Here is a 23,863-nt window from a genome sequence, read left to right on the forward strand (position 1 = left end):
ACCTCCTAAAGCTGAGAAGCTTCTGTAATGTAGGAGTATTTAAAACAAGTAACATTGTATTTTATTTGCTTATGACTTTAGTCTATAAAATTATTTTTTTGATTGACTGTTTTTAAAAACTGTTAGAATATATTAATTATATAGACGATTGGATTCATTATGGTATATTATACATATTTAATGAATTTCAATCATATTTCGTCCATATTGCACTAAATTGTCTGCCTCTCACTCCCATGTGTCCTCTTCCACTTCATAACTAGTTTTCCTCCTATTTTGAAATCATATCTTATTTTACCCAGTTTAATTACTTACAGAATTACTTAATTAGAACTACTTACAGGATCATGAGTGAGGGGTTATTTAAAGGAGTGTGGTCAACTTACCAATGACTGCACCAATGAAGAAAATTTCTACCAGTCAGCAGTAAGAGATGTTACCTTGGGGTCCTTCTCCTCTGCTTAGCAAGAGACAGCTGCCTATAGATCCTCAGGGAGGAATACCGCCTCCTAAACCCCTACTTGTCCATGATGGAATGTTGACAAATCCACTCTTCCTCAGGTCTTGTTTGCTCATATATTTGGAGGGTTCGAGACATGACTGGTGCTTTGGAATCTCCCAGGAATTCACAAGGGTGCTCCCAATTAAGACTCCTAGCAATGGTAGAGAGGGTTCTTAAACTAGCCTTGTCCTGAAATCAGGTTGATGACTACTTAATTTTCGTCATAGAACCTTCATCCAGCAACTGATGGAAAAACATGCAGAGATCCACAGCTAAACACTGGACTGAGTCCAGTCGAAGAAAGGGAAGAGGGGTTATATGAGGAGGGGTCAAGATCATGATGGGGAAACCCACAGAGGCAGCTGACAGGAACTAGCAGGAGCTCACTGACTCTGAACTGATATGGTTAACTAGGCCCTCTGAATGTGGGCAACAGTTCTGTGGCTTGTGCAGTCTCTGGGGCCCCTGGCACTGAAACCAACATTTATTCATGAACTGGCTTTTTAGAGCTCATTCTTTATGGAAGGATACTTTGTTCAGCCCTGATACAGAGGGGAAAGACTTGGTCCTGCCTCAACTTGATATGTCAGATTTTGTTGGCTCCCCATGGCAGGTGTTATTCTTTCTGAGGAGTAGATGGAGGGTTGGGGAAGGAAGGTAGGGGAGAACAGGAGGAAGGCAGGAAGGGAGATACAAGGTTGGTATGTAAAATGAAAAAAAAAACCTTCTAAATTAAATAATTTTTTAAAAAGAAAAGAAGCACCAAAGAAGCATGAAAAGAAACATTTTATCAGAACAACAGCAGTCCAAGAGTGATGGATGAGTCTGAGATATACAAACAATTAGTTTTCTAATTATAGTAGGATTCATGAGGAAAATAACAAAATCAATGCTGGAAAATAAGAAGAACATCCTCTGTAGTTAGGATCTGAAGTAGCTAAAGGTTTGCTCTTCAGGTTGGTATTCTTTTTTTTTTTTTTATTAAGGATTTCTGCCTCCTCCCCGCAACCGCTTCCCATTTCCCTCCCGCTTCCCCGATCAAGTCCCCCTCCCTCATCTGCTGGAAGAGCAATCAGGGTGCCCTGACCTGTGGGAAGCCCAAGGATGGCATTCTTGGAATATAGTAAAATCTTTGAAAGGTAAGGCCTAGTAAAATGTCCTTATGGGGATGCTCTTAAAAAGGATTCTGTACTTCCAATTTCTTCATTTTTTATCTGACCACGAGTTCAGTAATTATTACTCTAGCATAAGTACTCACTATGGTATGTTGACTCAGCATTAGCATAAAGTAACCAACTAGCTAGGTTATAAAATTATTAACTCCTTAAAATATTTTAGTTGTATCCCCTTGTGGATAGCATATAAAATATAATATTTCATAACGAAAATTAATAGATGCTATTTTAGAGCAACATAAGTATCCGAAAATTATGATTTTGAAGAAAACTTGTTAGGTAATTAATGCAGGCAAATTTGAAACTGTCTCTTGGTAGGCATTTATCATCATCATTGTAATAATTCTCAATCAACATTTAGAATAAAATCATTATCATGATAATCTTTACACTATTGTACATGAAATTAATAAAATTAGACTGATCCTAAACTAGATATTCTCTCTAAAATTAAGTATCTGCCACAAAGTTTTCTTTTACTGGATCCATGGAGTTGGTGAGGTGGCTTATCAAGTAGAGGCACCTAACACCAAGCCTATTGACCCGAGTTTGATTCCTAGAATTTATTGTAGAAAAAAGAGAATGACTCTTGATGATTTTTTTCTATCTTCCACAGACATTCTATGGTATGCATGCCTAATCCCCTATCTCCTTCACTACACAATCAAAAAGATAGATAAAGTGACAAAAATTTAAGTGGAACAAACACTTCCATTCTAGTTGTGAGAGTCAAACTTGTTCCTCTTAATAGAGTGTTAAATGACATTCATAAAGTCATGGAAATTTTGAATCAGAAGATTCATGATCTTTACCTATATGAAGAAGACTAAAAGAGTATTATTTAGGCATGTCTATTTCTTTTAAGATGTCTGGAAATCTCAGTATTTTCTTTGAAGAGAAAGAAGTATTTGTGGGTGACCAAGGAAGAGACATATCTTATATGTAGTCTGACACCAGATCCCAAACATTGTCCTGTATAGTGTGGAGGCACTGCCTAGAATTTAGATGGGGCCAGTCAAGCACATTCTTACTTATTTTGGGGAAGATGAAATTTGTTTTCCCGTGAAGCACACAGTCGGCAAGATGAGCTGGAGGAGGAGAACTCTCAGAAGCTTATTCCAGTGACCTCAGGGAAAACTGTAAGGGAGCAGCAGAGGTAGAGAGGAGGCAGGAAGTGTGGACATTATTTCAGTAGAAGTGCTAGAGCACATGATAGATTGGTAGAGAGTGAAGAAAGTTAAGCAACCAGGGATACGGGAAGGTCTTCATGTGGACCGGATTGGGAATCTTTCACTGTTAGAAAGCCTCAAAGGAGCGAGACTGTTAGGAGATTTTGTTGAGATTACACTGAGATCATGGATGCTCAATGATAGTGAAATGTTCTGCAACTTGGCAGAAAGGATAAACTTTAGTCTAAAATGTTGGATGGTGTTCAAATTTATTTTTCTGTTGCTGTAATAAACACCATAAAACAAACAAACAAGCAAAAATGGGAAAGGGGTTTATTTGACTTTTACTTCCAGGTCACACTAATCTCTGAAAGCAGTCAAGTTAGGGAATAAAGGCAGGAAATGTAGCAGAAAACATGGAGGAGAAAGAGGAATGCTGCTTACTGGCTTGCTCCGAGACTGACTTCTGACTGCCTTTTCTTATATAGCCCAAGCCCACTTGCCTAGGGATGGAAATACTCTAGTGGTCTGGACCCTCCTACACCAATTAATAATCAAGAAAATGTCTCGTAGACCAGTTCGATGTAGCCATTTCTTTTCTCTATTTTTTTTTTCTTGAGACAAGGTTTCTCTGTATTACTTTGGAGCCTGTCCTGGAACTAGCTTTGTAGACCAGGCTGACCTCAAACTCATAGAGATCCACCAGTCTCTGCCTCCCAAGTGCTGGGATTAAATTGGTGCGCCTCCACCACGAGGCTGGAGCCATTGATTAAAATGTCATTCCTTTTCCATAGATCTGTCAAATTCATAACCATTATTAGTCATAAGAACTTTTATAGCTTTTATTAAAACAAGTATATAAACAGCAAATGTGATTATCTCTAAAGTTTTTGTCTTGTTGAATCACAGATTATATTTTCATATTGGAAATAAATTTCAGTTTTACAGCTCTGTCAACCATAGAACTCATACATGGCTGTTGGGAATTGAACTCAGGTCCTCTTCAAGAGCAGTGCATGCTATTAACCAAGGAACTATTCCGCCAGCCCATGAGTATTTTAATTACTAATTATGAATAGAAATAGTCAATAGACAAATCAGGGAAGTAATGTTAGTGTACAGAATTTAGAAGTATATATTTTCTTTTATTAATACGGAGCTTGTGACCTTGAAATAACATATTAAATTTAATATTTCCAGTGATGTTTATAAATTAAAAATTAATGCTAAAATCATTGGTGGAAAACTGTGTGTTCTTCATTTCTACTGATATTTTTGTTTGCTAATGTCCTGCTGTACAATTTAGTGACATGTAGGATGCACAATAAAGATGTTATGAGACTATTTGGTTATTTTTTTAACATTTTTTTAAAGATATGTAAGAGGAAGAGTGGTCCTGGAGACACAGGTGGTTGTGAATCCCCTGACCTGGGTTCTGTGAACTAATAAGGGTTCTCTGCCAAAGTAACGGCACTAGCTAACAGTTTAGCCAACTCTCTGAAGCCCTGTTTGGTTATCTTTATTCCGACAGTTTATCATAAAAAAATATTTCTGAAGATAAAAATATGCATTAAAATGTTCCACATGGTTTGAATATCTTCAAGAGTCAAATACTGTAATATCAGAAAAATATAGTATTATAATACATTGCAAATTCACATGCAAGGATAGGAGAATAAATTTAAAATATCAAATATCTTCAACTAAACCTATTTCTATTTGCTTACAAAATTATTAAACAACAGGATTTTATTTTATATTTTAAATGGCAAATGTCCTATGAGGAATTAGAACATGGATATGTAGAGGGCGTCTCATCTACAACCAATACATTTACATATGTACTTTCCAGTTTCAAAGTAATCCCACAAATATTAATGTCAATTGAAAGACATTTCAAATTTTAGGAAAGAAAGAAGGCTACAGAATATGTGACAGAACTGGACAGCGAACAAATTTTGACACAACTTAAATGTGATAACATGACTTTTATATTCAAAAACTCATTTTACATATCATAATTCCTAACAGTATTTTTAATTTAAAAGTCAAGCCATTTCTTAAGGAGAATGTTGTCATTAGCATATCTCTGATAATGAATGGAGTATTTTGTGGTCCTTCACGATTTATTATACTTATTTTATATGCATTGGCATTGAATCAACACCACACTATAAAATGTTTCACAAAAGTGAAGATAGTTACCAGTGATTGCCCTGCTTTTAGTTCTTGTAAATCTTTAAATATTTTTAGAAATCAATTTCATAAATTGCTGAATTTGAAGTTTTGAGTTTGAAAGGCAATGATCTCCCTTATTTAAAATAGTAATTTTTTCAAAGTCAGCTGAGGCAGCTCATCAAACCAAAAACAAGATAGCCCGAAACAGATACTCAGATCAGGTTCATGCATCACTGCTTCTCTTTGATGTATTTGCTCCCCCCTCTCCCTCTGTCCTCTTGAGAACCACGACTCAGTTGTGCCTCTAGTGAACTTGGATATGACCTTGACTTTTACTCACTTTCACCCTGGAATAATTTTTTCACGCACACCAAGCACTAACTTATTTATATTATTATCTCTATTAAAATTACCAAAAGTTCATCCTTTTCCTGAATGGTGACATATAGGCCAATAGCCTTGTGATGCTCAGCTAAGGCAATGTTATTTCTTGCAGTCAGCCACATCGCCACCAGTGTAAGTGATGCATGCCCTCCAGTATGTTGTTTTGTTAAGCAATGTTGCATTGTAGGTTAGGTATATTAAAATTATTTTACTTGAATATTTTCCACTTACAAAGAATTTATTTGGAAATAACTTTCACAATAGAGAAGCATCTTCCTAAAAAAAAGTAAAACAACAATACAATAAATAGTAAAAGTATAAAAATTTTATTGTATTTTTATTTTCACAAAGCAACCAAGAGGTCAGTATTTTTTGAATAACTAAATGTACTACCATTAATGGTAGATGAATTATCGAGATATTAACTCTCACTAAAATTTTATAATTAGTTATATAACTTTAAATATCATTGCATAACATTGATGTTTAAAAGAATAATAAGCAAGTGCTCAAAATCAGTAATTCCTCTCTTGGTAATATGTAATCTTCTTAGATTCTCTACTATATTAAGATTGGTCTTCATAATATAATTAATTCATATATGGATGTACTCAAGTTTGCATCTCAAATTTCTCTTATGAGTATATTGAAGGGGAAAAAAAGGGATACTTCATGATCTAACTTTAGAACCTCTTGGGGTTGCCAGGACAGTTGGATCTGTGTGTATAGTTTGTCTACTGAGTTTGATTTAAGACACCCACTTGTTTGTTGCTGATTGTCAAGTGAAGGCTGTGCTGACTCAGCAAGCTTCAGTGATCTTGTCTCCCTTATACTCATCTTTGCAGAATGCTGTCATTAGCATATCTCTGATAATGAATGGAGTATTTTGTGGTCCTTCAGGATTTATTATACTTATTTTATATGCATTTGCATTGAGTCAACACCACACTATAAAATACTCACTATCCTTCAAGTGAATCTTCTTCAAAACAGTAGTCTTATTGACGAAGTTGGCATAGTGTTACATTCTGATCTTCTCAGTAGAAGTATAAAGCAAGGAAAAGCGTGAGGACTCTGCCATCCTTTTGAACTGTCAGTACAGGAAGGTCTCTGTAGTGGTTCGTGGTTTTATACATTTTTCAAGGTTGAAGTGTAGAGTTATGAACTGTTGTTTGTCTGAATTATCCTAGCTCTCCTGGGTGATCCCAGTGACTGCATTCATATTTCGTTCTTCCAGATCCATTCATTGTCGGAGTGCATGTCAAGGGAAACAATATCGTTCTGTACCCCATGGATTTAGAGCTAAATACAAAATAAAAGACCAGACAAAGTAAACTAAAACCTTATACACACTGCATACATAGACTAGAGCTCAACCATCTTAGCTTCCAGCACTTCCTTTTCTCACCTGAACTGATCCTCGAGAGTTACTGATACAAAGGAAAACCGCAGTCCTTCCCTCAAGCAAGGCACTATAAACTAGTGCCCTGAATATTGAGATTCATCTTGCAGAAAGCTCATGCCAATAGGAAGGAAAGCAAATTTCTTTATCCCAAATTAACTACAGGTTTATAGATAAAAATAAATGAGGGTTTGGTAAGTGTTCATGAACATTTCTTACAGAAATTACCTTACATAGCTAAAGGTCTATAGAACTGGATAGTATTTCTGAAAAATAGAAATGTGTGCTCAGATCAAGATGCTAATAGTAGGGCAAGGTTTAGGTCTTGAAGTTTCCAGAAATTCTTCTGGGCCCTATTGCCTAAAAACACATTTACCACTCTTCTCTAATTCCCACCACCAGTTTCATTTATTTATTAGTTTCTTAGAAGATTCAACAAAGAGTGAAGCTGGAGCATATGAGCTATGAATACTAGAAATCTTTTTTTATTTCTTTTTTTGTGTTATTGCCATTTCTTTTTTATTATTTATTTATTTATGTATTTATTTATTAAAGATTTCTGTCTCCTCCCCGCCACCGCCTTCCATTTCTCTTCCCTTCTCCCAAACAACTCCCCCTCCCTCATCAGCCCAAAGAGCACTCAGGGTTCCCTGCCCTGTGGGAAGTCCAAGGGCCTCCCACCTCCTACCAGGTCTAGTAAGGTGAGTATCCAAACAGCCTAGGCTCCCACAAATCCAGTACGGTGCAGTAGGATCAAAAACCTATTGCCATTGTTCTTGAGTTCTCAGTAGTCCTCATTGTCCACTATGTTTAGCAAGTCTGGTTTTATCCCAGACTTTTTCAGACCCAGGCCAGCTGGCCTTGGTGAGTTCCCGATAGAACATCCCCATTGTCTCAGTGTGTGGGTGCACCCCTCGCGGACCTGAGTTCCTTGCTCGTGCTCTCTCTCCTGATTTGGACCTTGGGGTTTCAGTCTGGTGCTCCAATGTGGGACTCTGTCTCTGTCTCCTTTCATGGCCTGATGATGGTTAATATCCAGGGGGATGACTATACGTTTTTCTTTGGGTTCACCTTCTTATTTAGCTTCTCTAGGATCACGAATTATAGGCTCAATGTCCTTTATTTATGGCTAGAAACCAATTATGAGTGAGTACATCTCATGTTCCTCTTTTTGGGTCTGGCTTACCTCACTCAGGATAGTGTTTTCTATTTCCGTCCATTTGCATGCAAAATTCGAGAAGTCATTGTTTTTTACTGCTGAGTAGTACTCTAATATGTATATATTCCATAATTTCTTCATCCATTCTTCCATTGAAGGGCATCTAGGTTGTTTCCATGTTCTGGCTATTACAAACAATGCTGCTATGAACATAGTTGAGCATATACTTTTGTTGTAAGATAGGGCATCTCTTGGGTATATTCCCAAGAGTGGCATTGCTGGGTCCAGGGGTGGGTTGATCCAGAATTTCCTGAGAAACCACCACACTGCTTTCCAAGGTGGTTGCACAAGTTTGCATTCCCACCAGCAATGGATGAGTGTACCCCTTACTCCACAACCTCTCCAGCAAAGGCTATCATTGGTGTTTTTGATTTTAGCTATTCTGACAGGTATAAGATGGTATCTTAAATTTGTCTTGATTTGCATTTCCCTGATCACTAAGGAAGTTGAGCACGACCTTAAGTGTCTTTTGGCCATTTGAACTTCTTCTGTTGAGAATTCTGTGTTCAGCTCAGTGCCCCATTTTATAATTGTGTTGATTAGCCTTTTACAGTCTAGTTTCTCCAAAGCAATCTATAGATTCACTGCAATCCCAATCAAAATTCTTCACAGACTTTGAGAAGACAATAATCAACTTTATATGGAAAAACAAAAAACCCAGGATAGCCAAAACAATCTTTTACAATAAAGGATTGCCTGGAGGCATTACCATCCCTGACTTCAAACTCTATTACAAAGCTACAGTATTGCAAACAGCTTGGTATTGGCATAAAAACAGAGAAGTCGACCACTGGAATTGAGTAGAAGACCCAGACTTTAACCTACAAACCTATGAACACCTGATTTTCGATAAAGGAGCTAAAAGTATGCAATGGAAAAAAGAGAGCATCTTCAACAAATTGTGCTGGCAATTGTTGATGTCAATCTTTAGAAGAATGAAAATAGATCCATATCTATCACCATGCACAAAACTCAAGTCCAAATGGATTAAAGACCTCAATATCAGTCTGAACACACTGAACCTGATAGAAGAGAAAGTGGGAAGTACTCTACAACACATGGGCACAGGAGACCACTTCCTATGTATAACCCCAGCAGCACAGACATTAAGGGCAACATTGAATAAATGAGACCTCCTGAGACTGAGAAGCTTCTGTAGAGCAAAGGACACTGTCACTAAGACAAAAAGGCAACCCACTGACTGGGAGAAGATATTCACCAACCCTGCAACTGACAAAGGTCTGATCTCCAAAATATATAAAGAACTCAATAATATAAATCTTCATCTCTGCATTAAGATAAATGCATCATAATTGCCTCAGTAATTCTGAAGGGACAAGTGTGATTCATGCCTGTTCTCTAATACCATTGTGCTGCTACTGTCCCAATCTCTTTATTTTATTTCAAGGCATTTATACAACGTGTTATTACTGAAACAATCACTGAAGTCATTTTCTATTTCTAATCTGTCCCTCCTTAAATTTATGAACCATGCAAATACCAGACATTTCAAAGGGCTTCTCACTTTAACAGCATTAATGTCAAGATCAGAAACACATCTAAGATGTCAAATTCACGACCTGATCTCCAATCCTTCTCAAACCTCACCTGTCTTCACTCAATTCCTGGCTCTTTATTCAAAACAATACTGAAGACTGAAAATGTGCCTAGATTTTTAAAGACAGTTTGGAGACTATATGACTTTAAAAATGTATGACTCTTCCTGTAAAGGATTAACACACTAAGGCAAAAGTCAGGTTGATTATAGACAAAAAGACTAAGAGAAAATATTAACAACAAAATGAGAAAATGTATAAAAAAGATTAACAAGTACTTATAGACTGGATCCTATCTTTAATGAAGGGTTTTCCTGTGACAGTGGAGTTACTCAATTCATAATGTTGCTGATCCAATCTAGCAGATGATGCTTTAGTAAAATACAATTCCAGTTTTCTTGTGGAAGACTGGTGTGTAAGAGAGAATAAGTAAGGCAATGAAGAGGCATAATTTTTATTTTCCAGGCTAGATTGTTCAGTAGATATAAAATGAACTACAAGTGACAATTTTAGTAATAGTTTAAATACATTTCATATAGCATAATGTTTTCCATGGTAACATGATTTTAAGTAACATGACTAATTTCATTAATTGTATTTTTAGTACAGGTTCTTTGAGATACAGTACACTTGACAGATATTCCAGTTATAATTAGCCACTTCTCAAGCACTAGTTTGTCACATGTGACCAGTGTCATTTGTTGGAATCTCAATTTGTTAAATATTTAACCAGATAACTACTTATTTATTTGATTGTTTCCTCATTTATGTATCTTTGTTTTTTCTTATAAATATTTCTTTAATTTTTTGAAATTATACTATGTTTTCCCCTTTCCTTTCCTCCCTCCAGTCTTCCCACATAGCCCATATTGTTGTTTTTTATTCATGTCTTCTATTTTTATTATTATTGTTACATACATGTGTGCACATTCCTAATCAGTCTGTATGATATACTTGTACGTGTATATTTTCAGAACTGACTATTTGGTAGTGGCTAGTCAGTTGGTATTTGGCTTATTTTATCAGAAGACAGAGAGGATTCTTGTGTGATACCATCTTGGGGAAACATGAATAAACTTTTACTGACTCCAGATAGGTATCCAATGACAGATACTACCAATGTCCAATTTGGTGACCAAGTGAGTTTTATTTGGATTATTTATAAGAATATAAGTGAGGGGTAACTTATAAGAGTAGAAATGGCTTAAGAACAATTGCATCACCAAAAAATCCAACCCAGAATGGGTGACAGCTCAGAAAATGTGAAACTCTTTAATGTATTGCCCAAATTCAGGCAGCTCAGCAGACTAGAGAATGTCCCTTTCAGATTGCTCAGTCAATCTAAGGTCCTTCCAGGTATTTTGGATGTTCTCTGTTTCCTTCCAGCAACTTATCTGAGAGTGTCTTTCATTGCTCCTTAACCTTATATATACTAGGGGAGAGAATGGACTAATGAATCTGCTCTTAGGTTTTAGGTACTTCCTGAGACCATTGAGTTGTTTTCTTCCTGAGTTTAACAAGCTTTCCTTCAGTGTGGAAAATTTCACCTCCCATTAGAACACATGTTATCTTACCTCCCTTTTAATGTCTGGTGTCTTACACAATTTTCTGACAAGATGCACGGGTTTAACTAGGAGGAAAATTATTGTACAACAAGGATCCAGTTATATTTTTACATTGCTAACATGTTTTTACAGAGAAACCGGAATGGAGAGTATGTGAAAGCAGGAACCAGTTAGGAGGCTGCACCAGTCCCCTGGGGTGGCTGTAACAAATGCCTCTCTTCTGCAGACCAGAAGTCTAAAGTACAGAAGCACATTCTTCCAGTTCTCTGGGAAAGAAGCCCTCCTGGCCTTTTAGAGAGGCTAGCAATTTGTAAACTTATTTGGCTTGATCTAGAAGGAATGATAGATATAGAAAATTGGGCATTTTCCTAATTGAGGCCTCATCACAGTGACCATTACCTCTACCTCTATGTGGCCTTTTTTTTTTTCTATTTTTTTTCCTATGTGGCCTTCTTGCCAACTTTTCTGTGACACTATCAGAATGATTTTCTTTTTTTAGAGCTACTAGACATATAAGTTTAACATCATATTTATCAGTCCAATCTCATTTAATATGGTTGTGTCTTCCAATGCTCTCATGAAAATAAGGTTATATTCGAAGGTCCCATGTTGGCAGACATTTTGAGGAATTGACATTTAATCCAGTCTAGAGCTATGAGTCTAAGAAGTGGTGTTCTGAACACAATTATTAACTCTCCATCCATCACCCATCACTCAACTTTAGAGAATGGATAACTGCATTGGCAGTACAAATGAAACAGATGTGAATGTGGAACAAATTTTAAAGAAATGATTAACTAATGATTGTGGTATGTATGGAGAAAACCAAATGATATGCCTAATATATCTAGTCCCAACTCCTCTCCTGCTTTCCCTGGTTAATCACTAAGTGCCCACTATTACTATTCTAAATATTAACATCCAGGGCTTCTGAAATATCTAACTCAAAGCCATCTCTTCCATGATATTTATTATGTGAACCCTAATTTGTTGTGCCTTTTTGGTAAGTGTGTTGATTGATAAGAATAAATGTGTTGATCAGCCTTCTGTAAGCACAAAAAAGCAAACTAAAAGTTGATTTATCTACCACTGGTGTCAGCTGATGTTCACAAATGTGTAAGAGGTTGAGGCATATCTAACAATTTCGGGTCTATAATAATGATATTTGAACTGAGTAGAAAGCATGCATTTGGTTCATATCATCACGCTACAGAGCAAAGTCCACGCTTCTCATTTAGAACACTGTATGTCTTCATCTGGGCTGCAAATATTCCTGATATTTTCAATCTCTAATCATCCTCACTCTCAAACTTTATAGATCAAGCTACTGCTTCAATGAAGCATGTCAAACTCTTCTTAAAGATAGATAGATATGCCTTCATCCTGTGTGACCTGCTTCTGTGACAATCTGTTCATAGTTTTCAAATATTCTGTGCAATGTGCTTAGCTGGGCATATGGTAAAAATCAACAACTACAAAGCCATCTCACTGCAATGTGTTCCAGGAGGCTTCTTAATACAGTAACCATAAAATGCAATGAAAGTAAAAATTTTCAGATGCTTATTGATCTGATACTTCCTGTTTGTCTTTACAGTTTTGATCCATTGTTTTCTGTTGTTGTTTTCAATAAAACAAAATTGCAGTTGCTATCCTCACCTCTTCCTGCACCTGTTAAATCCCCACACTACTTTTCTGGTGAAGCATACCCAAACTGTAGGCATTTCATCTGCAAATGTGTGAGTTCCAGCTTAGTATCATAGAAGGAAACTATGGGTTCAGAAATCAAACCTTTTAAAACTGGTGAATCAGTGGTGCTCTATCCTATTTTACCAACTGTGGTTTGCTCATTATTTGAAAAACCATGTTCAAATTGCAGATTTTAAATATGAATTTATTTATTTATTTTTATTGAGAAAAGGAAAAAAAAGTTTCCGTCTCCTCCCAGCCTCCCATTTCCCTCCCCCTCCTCCCACCCTTCTCCGCCTCCCCCCACTACTCTCCCCCTCCCTCTCCAGTCCAAAGCAGTCAGGGTTCCCTGCCCTGTGGAAAGTCCAAGGTCCTCCCCCCTCCGTCCATATCTAGGAAGGTGAACATCCAAACTGGCTAGGCTCCCACAAAGCCAGAGCATGAAGTAGGATCAAAACCCCATGCCATTGTCCTTGGCGTCTCATCAGCCCTCATTGTTCGCCATGTTCAGAAAGTCCAGTTTTATCCCATGCTTTTTTAGTCATAGTCTTATTTACTTATTACACGATAGCATTCTGTCTAGGAAGTTAACTATATGGAAAATTCTAGGCTTGGGTCCAGCCCAACCTAGTATACACTGGGATCTTCCTTCAGAGCCTGAGTATGTGTGTGAGTTACCTAATCAGTCCATCAAGTCTGTATCTTCCAGATTCCTCAAGACTGATCCAGACAGATGTCAATGGTCCCAGTGTTCTTGATATTTAGGGTATAGTCAAGAAGGAAAGACTTGACCTTTGTTTCACCTTCTTTGGTCTCACAGAATCCTGTCCACATAGGCATAAGCATGTGAAGAAACCTCCCTAACTCAAAGGGCAATACAACTAATACTAAGACTTATCTAAATTCTGGTGTTCACTGCTGGTGATTACAAAACAGCTCCTATTATTCTCTTTACTTTTCTTCACTGACAGTTTTGCATTCCAAATGGGAAAACAAGGTAAAGATACTGAGTGGGGCTATTAGTTCTACACTCACAGAAGCCAAAGCTGTGGCACTACTCTCTGAAAAAATAAAAGCAAACAAAATAAAAGAAAGAAAGAAAGAAAGAAAGAAAGAAAGAAAGAAAGAAACTAGCAAGAATGGAGAAAAGGCTTTCAAATCTTTTTTTTTTTTCTCCCAGTCAGTTAGTAGCAAAGTAATTTAAGCAGCCTTGAGGAAAAAGGAAATAGAAGACAAGAAGGGACCATTCCTCACAGTTGAAGGTCATGGTGACTATTATATACCTGGTGGGCAGTCAAACTTTAGAGGCATTGTGTTCAGGAGCTCCTAACCTCCCCTGATGTAGCCTGAGGCACAGTTGTTGACAGCAGTCCTCTCCTCTCAGATGCTTGTCTGCCAGGCTCTGTTTTCCCTGATTTTATTCATTAGACTTTGCGCATCCAAGATGTCCAGTTTTACTAGGTCTTCAGGGTCAGTGTAGGTCAGCCCTAGAGTTCTGCTCTTGTGTCCTGAAACACAGCATGACTAGCTTTGAGCATCAAGGAAGTTGCTGTTTTATGACTGGTTGTCACTAAAATGTTGTTCTCTGTCTTTGGCAGCTACACTTAAGGATGTTTGTTTACTTGGCAGCTATACTCCTCCTATTTCTGCGAACGTTTGCACTGATAAATGCTCAATAAAGGGGGGAATAAGAATAATTAATGTAAGCTGTTCAGTTTTTGACTTTGCCTCCCTGTGCTCATCCCTGGCTTTGGCATTGTTAAGAAATCTGGTGATTTTCTCTCGGTTTAGCTTTTGTTTTACGTAAATGAATCTTATTATTGGCATCAAAATCCAACACATGATGATGTTCAAATTCCATTGACCCACTTATTTCATAGAATAAACTCGATCTACCACACTGTGTGAATTTTGTTATAATGAATTATATTACATTTCCATGTTAAAAGTTAGCCTTTATGCTCCCTTCCTGTTAATTAACAGTATTTCATTTCCATCATTATAGCTCTAGATTCATGCTGTTAGACCCATACTATGTTATAGCAGATTTTATGTTCTTTAAATGTTTTAGAAATAAGTTTTCCTAATTTAAACCTATTCTTTGCCAAGCTCTCTTCTGTAAATGAGGGATGGCAATAATGACTTCTTGTTCTTTAGCCTCCAGTTATGCAGTAGTGTGCAGCCGCTATCGTCTCTATCTCCCATAGCATCCCACCATGGTCGCTGTACTAAAACTTCATAGTTTGATGCAATCCTCTTTGTCTGTGATATCTCTTTTGTCCTCCAAGGGTCTTCTTCAAATCATCATGGTCCATTTCACTATTTCGAAGCATTTTATGTTTTCTTCTCTTCACTTGATAGTTTTGGGTTTGACATTTAAGTTCCTAGAAACATTTAAAATCTTATTTTATTGTGTTTTATTTTATGTATATGAGTGTTTTGACTGCATGTATTTGTGTGTCTGGTGCCTGCAAAGGCCAGAAAAGGACACAGAATCCTCTGGATTTAGTGTTATAGATGGTTGTGAACGACGGGGCATTAAAGCTTAGTTCTCTGGAAGAACAACCAGTGCCCTCACCTGCTAAGCCAGCTCTCCAGCACCAAGTGCTTGATAACTTTTGATTTGGATTTTGTACATGGGGAGAGTTAGGTCTGGTTTTATATTTTTTTTTGAAGTTTTCTTAAAGGAAAGTTTTGCTGTATTTTCCATATCTCTTCCTAGTACCTCATTCTATGACAGTTGCCTTTCACAATGCTGCTTCAGTGACATGTGACTTAATTAGCTCATAAGCCATGGAAAAATAAACTTCTGTGGTGCCGTTTTTCTCCCACAGGCATTGAATAGACATAAACAGTTAAAGAAATTTAAATATAAAAAATAAAACATAGTGTCCCATAGGTTTGGATATGTTGTGCCTTCATTTTCATTGAATTCAATGAAGGTTTTAATTTCTTTATTTATTTCTTTCTTGACCTAGGAGTGGTTCAGTGGTTGACTGTTTAGTTTCCATGAGTTTGTAGGCTTCCTGGGAGTAGTATTGTTGAATTCTTTACTAACTTTACTCCATGGTGATCCGATAAGACACAGTGGATTACTCCAATTCTCTTTTTGTATCTGTGGATGTTTGCTTTGTTACCAAGAATGTGATCAATTTTAGAGAAGGTTCCATGGTGTGGTGGAATGTTCTATAGATGTTTGTTAAGTCCATTTGATTCATTATATCTGTTAGTTCTCTTATTTCTCTGTTAAGTTTCTGTCTGTTTAACCTATTCATTGTTGAGAGAGAGGTGTTGAAATATATTAGTGTGTGAGGTTTGATGTGCCATTTAAGTTTTAGTAATGTTTATTTTACATATGTGGATTAGGGACATAGATATTCAGAATTGAGACTTCATTTTGATGAATTGTTCCTGTATGAGTATAAAGTGTCCTTCTCCATATCTTCTGATTGATTTTAGTTTGAAATAAATTTTGTTAGATTGTAGAATAGCCATACCTGCTTGTTTCTTAGGTCCATTTGATTGGAAAACTTTTCCCAACCCTTTACTCTGAGGTAGTGTCTGTCTTTGAGATTGAGGTGTGTCTCTTTTAAATAGCAGAATGCTGGATCCTGTTTTCATATCCATTCTCTTACCCTGTGTCTTTTTATAGATGAATAGAGACCATTGATATTAATGACCAGTGATTACTAGTTTCTGTTATTTTTGTTTTTGTTGTTGGTGATATTGTTGTGTGCATTTTTCCCTTCTTTGGGAAGGATTTTGTTTGCTGCTCTGAGATCATCTATTGTATGTGTTTTTATTTGTAGCTAACTTCTTTGGGTTGGAATTTTCCTTCTTGTACTTTGTATAGGGCTGGTTTTGTGACTACGTATTGACTAAATCTGGTTCTGTCATGGAATATCTTGTGTTCACGTTTATGGTGATGGAAAGTTTTGCTGGGTACAGTAGTCTGGGCTAGCATCCATGGTCTCTGAATGTCTGCACAGTGCCTGTCCAGGACCAATCTATAGATTCAATGCAATCCCCATCAAAATCCCAACAAAATTCTTCACAGATCTTGAAAAAAAAAACATCTTTAGATGGAAAAACAAAAACCCCAGGATAGCCAAAACAATCCTATACAATAAAGGAACTGCAGGAGGCATTACCATCCCTGACATCAAGCTTTATTACAGAACTATAGTAATGAATACAGCTTGGTATTGGCATAAAAACAGAGACATTGACCAATGGAATCTAACTGAAGACCTGTATATTAATCCACACCTCTATAAACACCTGATTTTTGACAAATAAGCTGAAATTATACATTGGAAAAAAGAAAGCATCTTCAACAAATGTTTTTGGCATAAATATGTCAACCTGTAGAAAAATGAAAGTATATCCATATCTGCCACCATGCACAAAATTCAAGCCAAAATGAATTAAAGACCTCAAAATAAACCCAAACACACTGAACCTGATATAGGAGAAAGTGGGAAGTAACCTTCAATGCATTGGCACAGGAGACCACTTCCTAAATAAAACCCTAGTAGCACAGACAATGAGAACAACAATAAATAAATGTGTATTTTATTTTAGGACCTCCTAAAACTGATAAGCTTCTGTAAAGCAAAGGATACAGTCAATAAGACAAAAAGGCAGCCTACTGAATGGGAAAAAAAGCTTCACCAACCCCACATCAGACAAAGGACTGATCTCCAAAATATATAAAGAACTTTAGAAATTAGACATTAAAATTCTAAATAACCCAGTTAAAAATTGGTATACTAAACTAAACAGAGAATTCTTAACTGAAGAATTTCAAATAGCCAAAAGATACTTAAGGACATGTTCAACTTCCTCAGGTGTAACATGAGGACCTGCTTGTTGGGGTTTCTTTCCTGCCCAGTTCCCACAACCAGTACGCCCCAAAGAAAATCACACAGAGATCTCCATAAGTTATAAACTGATTGGCCCATTACCAGGCTTCTTATTAGCTCTTATAACTTATATTAACACATTATTCTTATCTACGATAGCCACATGGCTCAGTACCTTTTTCAACGGGGCAGGTCACATCCTGCTTCTTCAGTGTCTGGAAAGTACTGCGGAAGAATGGGCTTCCTCCTTCCTAGAATTCTCCTGTTCTTATTGCCCCACCTCTATTTCCTGTCTGGTTATCCTGCTTATACTTCCTGCCTGGCTGCTGGCCAATCAGTGTTTATTTAAAACACAATAGACAGAATACAGACAATTCTCCCATACCAATCAGGGAAATGCAAATCAAAACAACTCTGGGATACCATCTTACACCTGTCAGCATGGCTAAGATAAAATAACTAATGATAGCTTATGATGGAGAGGATGTGGAGCAAGGGGAACACTCATCCATTGCTGGTGGGAATGCAAACTTGTGCAACCACTTTGGAAATCAGTGTGGTGGTTTCTCAGAAAACTGGGAATCAATCTACCTCAGGATACAGCAATATCACTCTTGGGAATATACCCAAAAGATGCTTAATCATACTACAAAAGCATTTGTTCATCTATGTTCATAGCAGAACATTGTAACATTTGTAACAGCCAGAAACTGGAAACAACCTAGATGCCCCTCAACTGAAGAATGGGTAAAGAAAGTGTGGCACATCTACACATTAGAGTACTACTCAGCGGTGAAAAACAATGACACTTGAATTTTGCATGCAAATGGATGGAATTAGAAAACACTATCCTTAGTGAGGTAACTCAGTCCCCCACAAAAACGAATATGGTATGTACTCACTCATAAGTGGATACTAGTCATAAACATTGAACCTATAATAGGTTCATGATCCTAGAGAAGCTAAGTAATAAGGTGAACCCAAAGAAAAACATATATAGACCCACCTTGAAATTGGAAACAGAAAAAAAAAATGGGAGCATGGGGGCAGGCAGTAAAGGGGAGAAAGAAGGGGGACGTGAGGATAACTTGAAGGAATGGGATAGTTGAAATGGAGGACAGACAGATATGAGAGGAAGGATAGAGATACCTTAATTAAGTGAACCATTATGGGGTTAGCAATAAACTTGGCTCTAGAAAAATGCCCAGGCATCCAAAAGGATGACCCCAGCTAAGACCCAGAGCAATAGATGAGAGGGTGTCTGAACTGGCCTTTTCCTGTAGCCAGGCTGATGATTATCTTAAATACCACCATAAAACTTTCATCCAACAACAGATGGAAACAGAGGCACATCTGAGCACTGGACTGAGCTCCCAAGATCCAGTTGAAAAGTGGAGGAAGTGAGAGTATCAGCAAGGAATTCAAGACCATGAGGGGTTCATCCACTGAGACAATTTGCTTGAGCTAATGGTAGCTCACCAACTTCAACTGGACTGGGAGTGAATGAGCATGGGAACAAACAATTCCCTCTGAAGGGGGTTGACAGTTGGGGCAGAGTGAGGGGCCACTGATAGTGACACTGGTATTTGTGTCTGCTGCATGTACTGGCTTCTTGGGATCCTATTCTCTTTGAATGTATACCTTGCTCAACCTAGATGTAGAAGGGAGGGCCTTGGACTTTCTACAGGGTGGGGTGCATTGCCCTCTTTTAGGATGGAGGGAGTGGGGTGGGAGGGTCTGTGAAGGGAGTGGGAAGGGAGTGGGAGGAAGGGTAGGAGTGGGAGAAAGGGAGGGAGTGGGAATACGGATTGATATTTTTTAAGTAATAAAATAAAAATATAAAACAAAGTAAATTAGACCTTTTTCCACTAAATTTACTGCTTTTTAAATTTAGTTTTGAAAATGTCATACATGAGGATTGTATTTTCATTACTTTTGCACATCCTCTCCAGCGACTCTTGCTGTATACCCGTTAAATCCCTCTCAAATTCATGATCTTTCCATTTTAATTAACGTATTGCTTATAAGTTGTTGTGGGCATTCAGTTTTTCTAGCACTGTTCTTTGAATATGTCTTCTTTTTCTCCACTGTAGGTTTTTTATAGCATCTTTGACAAATATCTATCATACAGCTGGAATTATGATTACTCATGTTTAAGTCTTCTATTTTCTTCCACTGATCTACTTGTCTCTCTTTGTGCCAGTACCATGCTATTTTTATTACTATAGCTTTTAAACTTAGCTTGAAATTTAATACAATAATCATTATTATTTTTACTTAGGAATCCTTTAGTTATCTAGTGTGTGTGTGTGTGTGTGATTTTATATGAACTTGAGGACTTATTTTTAGTACTTATGTGAAAATGTTGGTGGATTTTGATTGACTTGGGTTTGCACTGAATCTTTAAATTGTGCTTTTGGTAGGATGTTCATTTTTTTTTACTATATGAGTTCTACTAATCCATAAGCATAGGAAATCTTTCCATCTTCTAGTGTCTTACCCAGTCTCTGTCTTAAGAGTTTTACAGTTTTTAATCTTATGGTCCTCATAGTAACTACCTTAGTTTTATTCTTTGAGTTTTCTGTTTGTTTTGAGTACAAAAGTGTTTCAAGATCTCTTTCCAATTGTGTTTGGTATTTGTATATTGAAACATTACATACAACTGTGTTTTAAGTTTTTTTATTTATCTAATTTGTGTATATAAATGCTTTGCCTGAATGTATGCCTGTGTACTCAGTAAATTTCTGGTGCCTGCAGAGGTCAAAAGAGATGGTTGGATCTCCTGGCATTGGAGTTATGGGTGATTGTGAACTATTATGTGAATGCTGGATATCTAACCTGAAACAGGGAGTGTGGGGATGATGCCAACATGTGAAATTAGAATTTGTTTATGGATTGAAAATGCTGTGGATGTCCAGTCTATTAATGTCTGTTTTATCACTCACATACACATGCCCCCGTCCCCAATATGTCTGTGCTTGAATGCTTGAATATGAGACTTAAGACAAATAGAATAGACTCAGAATATTCTGCTGTCATTAATTATCATGGCTATTAGAGGAATTTCATGCCTTCTCAAAATTTGTCTTTTACATGTTTACTTTGCCTCATTGCTCTTTCTTGAAATTTGTATTATAATTCAATAATAACCTTATCCTTCACTCCTGATTCCTGCTGAAAATACATTACTTATCATATATTTGTCAGTAGGTATTCTGTGAACTTGTAACCTTTATAAGAAATTAATGGGTAAATCTAAAGCCATCTTAAGTTCCTTCCGCAGACAACCAAAACCTAGTAAAATCTAAAAAGAATACAATCATGTGGACCTCAAAAATAGTTTGTTATCACCCTGCAATTACTGTTGTACAATGACTACAGAAACTATTTATTTGTATGTTTTCTTGAATATATGACATAGAGACAAAAACTTTTCTTCATAGTTTTTCAAAGTTGGGATATCTTTACACATAAGAACACTAAGGTTGAAGACAGAGGAAGGTTTAAAATTCCTGTTCTACTTAATGTCTTGTGTGATCTTTAACTCAGTGTCTGTTTTATGTACTTAAGTGACAATAATATTTTAAAATAACCATTTTACATACATAAATTGTGCCTGTTTACTTGCTTCATTGCCTGACATCTAGCCTGTATCACATTTGCATCTGCTATTAGTACTGATAATTATAGTGGTAAAGATTACAGTAGGAAAGAAAATGTAAATGCAGTTAAATGCCTCCATCAGTTCAGAAACTGTATTTGTCTTATATGCAGTTATTTTTTATGATAAAAGTTATCTTTTACTACTATACAACAGTGACATATTCTAATCTACAATTTAATTGCTAAGAGGTTTAGCTATGAAAAATATTTGTAAACAGTAGCAATAGTACACATTACCTCAAATCAACATAATTTAGTACCTCAAGCATTAGCAAATATAAATCAGTAGACATCTTCTTTATCTCTTCTTGACTCTCTACAAACATGTGCCATGTTTCTATAAATTATGCACACATTTTTTTTTCTTAATTTTAAATAAGAACAAACCAACTTGTGTGTTTTAATTAAGAAATGTCAAGTTGTTCATTTCTTGGAAAGGAAACGCTAAAGTCAATTACATAATCACGTTTACAATTATTTTATTTGTAAAAGTTCCCTCTGAGAAATTGAATCAATTTAACCTTCCACTATCTCCCAGAGGGGCTAGGGAAATTGTGTTTGCTTAGGGGATTAGAGAGACAAAAATAACAAAAACAAAACAAAACAAAACAAAAAAAACCCACAGGTGCCTAAGAACTTATTGCCAGATGCCCCTCTCCTCTGTGTTACTTTGTTCTGATTTCATCTTATGCATAATATAAGGTCACTGACAAGTTGAAATCAGTGTGTTGTGATTTATCTCAAATGGGTTTCTCACCTTGCAATTGCAGAATAGTATTTTGAGAAAGAAACTAACTTGGAATCATTTGTGCAGGTTTCTGTCCTGTCTGGTTTGTCCTTGCCACTCTGGTCTCATCCCTTGGCATATCTGTACTTTCTTTCCTGACCTGACTCCACTGGCTTCATTCTTCACTGTTTCTTTCCTGAGTATCTCTATAAACAATTTTTGAACTTCTATCTATTTAGGCCCATCATTGTAGCAATTTCTGACTTCAGGAATTTATGCGTTATTGCCCCCCTCAAAAGCCCCATTTCACACCCATTTCTACTTTAAATTGGTCCCCATATAATACATCTTTCTCTTCTTATCTGAGGTGGCAGTACATTCTCTACCCAACCTACAAATGTGTGTCAGTGCTGCAGAATTACAACACACACCTTAGCAGTTGCGTTCAAATGCCTGCAATATGCTGGCTAGCTCTTATCCAAAGCACCACAGTTACTCTTAGACTAGATGAAAAGATGGCCCCTTGGGATGGCTGTGACCAAAAACTAATCTATAAATATTTGCACTCATTCAAAAACATTATGATAACTGATGACACACACACACATACAAAGGGATTCATGAATTAGAGATTAATCAAATTTTAGTAAGCAGGAAATATTAGCATAGAAGCACATGGCTTACCATTATTGTAATTTTCTTTTTCCACTTTGCAGGAAAAAGTGCAACATTTACAGAAGGCTTTTGCTTCACGAGTAGATAAATCCACGCAGACTGAACTTCTAGGCTGTGATGTAAGTAACTATATAAGACCATTTTTATCTTCTTTACTGGTTTTCAGACTTTCACAGCTTATTTACCTCCGCTGTGGTGTCCCTGGTTGACTGCATAGAATTGGGCTCTTCTTTGATTATCACTTGTTCTAAACATTTCCAAACACCTTGATGACCTGAAAAAGATAATTCCAGGCACCAAGTGGCATACGCAAGTCCTATTAACTTTTTTACAACAACATTTCTAACCTGGTGAATTTTAAGATACATGAAAATGTGCATAAGAATACTGTAATTTATAATATAATATAACTATAATAATAATAAGATAATTTGTTTTTAAGAAAATTCTAATTTATTTATTCACAATTTAATAAAGTTATTGGGTTTGCAATAACCTAAGGCCAAACGTTTTTACATTCAGGCATGTAAAAATACCTCCAACTCTGTAAACAATTTTACCATAATGTTTTAGCTCTTGGGCTTCAATGTAGATAATGCAAGTAATTTAATTAAAAGTTAGTGGTTTTTCTTCTTAATGTAAAATACTTGCTGATAGGTTTGTAAGATGTTTTAAACCCGATATCCCTCCAGAAATCCTATATGATTTTGTAAAGCTGATGTAAATAACAGTTTTTCTTAAGCATAGCTCTAAAATTTGTGTTTTGTTGAATTGCTTCTACTCCCCTCTGCTAAAAAGTAAAGGGGAAAACTATTGGGAGAACCTGTTCTTACATTTAGAACTGTTGATGAGTAAGCTTTGTTGACAAAACTGGATACATTCAAGCTTTGAGTTTTGTGAACATTTCACTATAATGACAGCATATTTTTATATCTCATGTTATCTGATAGAATAAATGTAGAAGTCACTCTTGTGTTGCCATGCAAACTGCATTAAATTTATATTGTATACATGTCTCTGTCACAAAATAAACTAGTTTTGACTTCTAGCACAAATTGTTTTCAAAGTTTAGTTTTAGTTTAAAGCTACTAAAAGCT

General features: G+C 36.5%; 1 protein-coding gene across 2 annotated transcripts in view; it reads left to right on the forward strand.

Annotated features, from left to right (window-relative positions):
• The window catches only part of Ccser1 (coiled-coil serine rich protein 1), a 1,090,845-nt gene that overhangs the window by 589,798 nt on the left and 477,184 nt on the right, over window positions 1-23,863 (forward strand). For both annotated transcript variants that reach the window (XM_041634515.1, XM_041634523.1), the window contains exon 9: window positions 22,808-22,885. In XM_041634515.1, the coding sequence (XP_041490449.1) occupies window positions 22,808-22,885 (78 nt within the window). The remainder of the gene's footprint in view (window positions 1-22,807; window positions 22,886-23,863) is intronic.

Source organism: Microtus oregoni, unplaced genomic scaffold, assembly GCF_018167655.1.
Source record: "Microtus oregoni isolate MIOR12 unplaced genomic scaffold, Mior012 000002F_ref0000024, whole genome shotgun sequence".
Lineage (NCBI taxonomy): Eukaryota > Metazoa > Chordata > Mammalia > Rodentia > Cricetidae > Microtus > Microtus oregoni.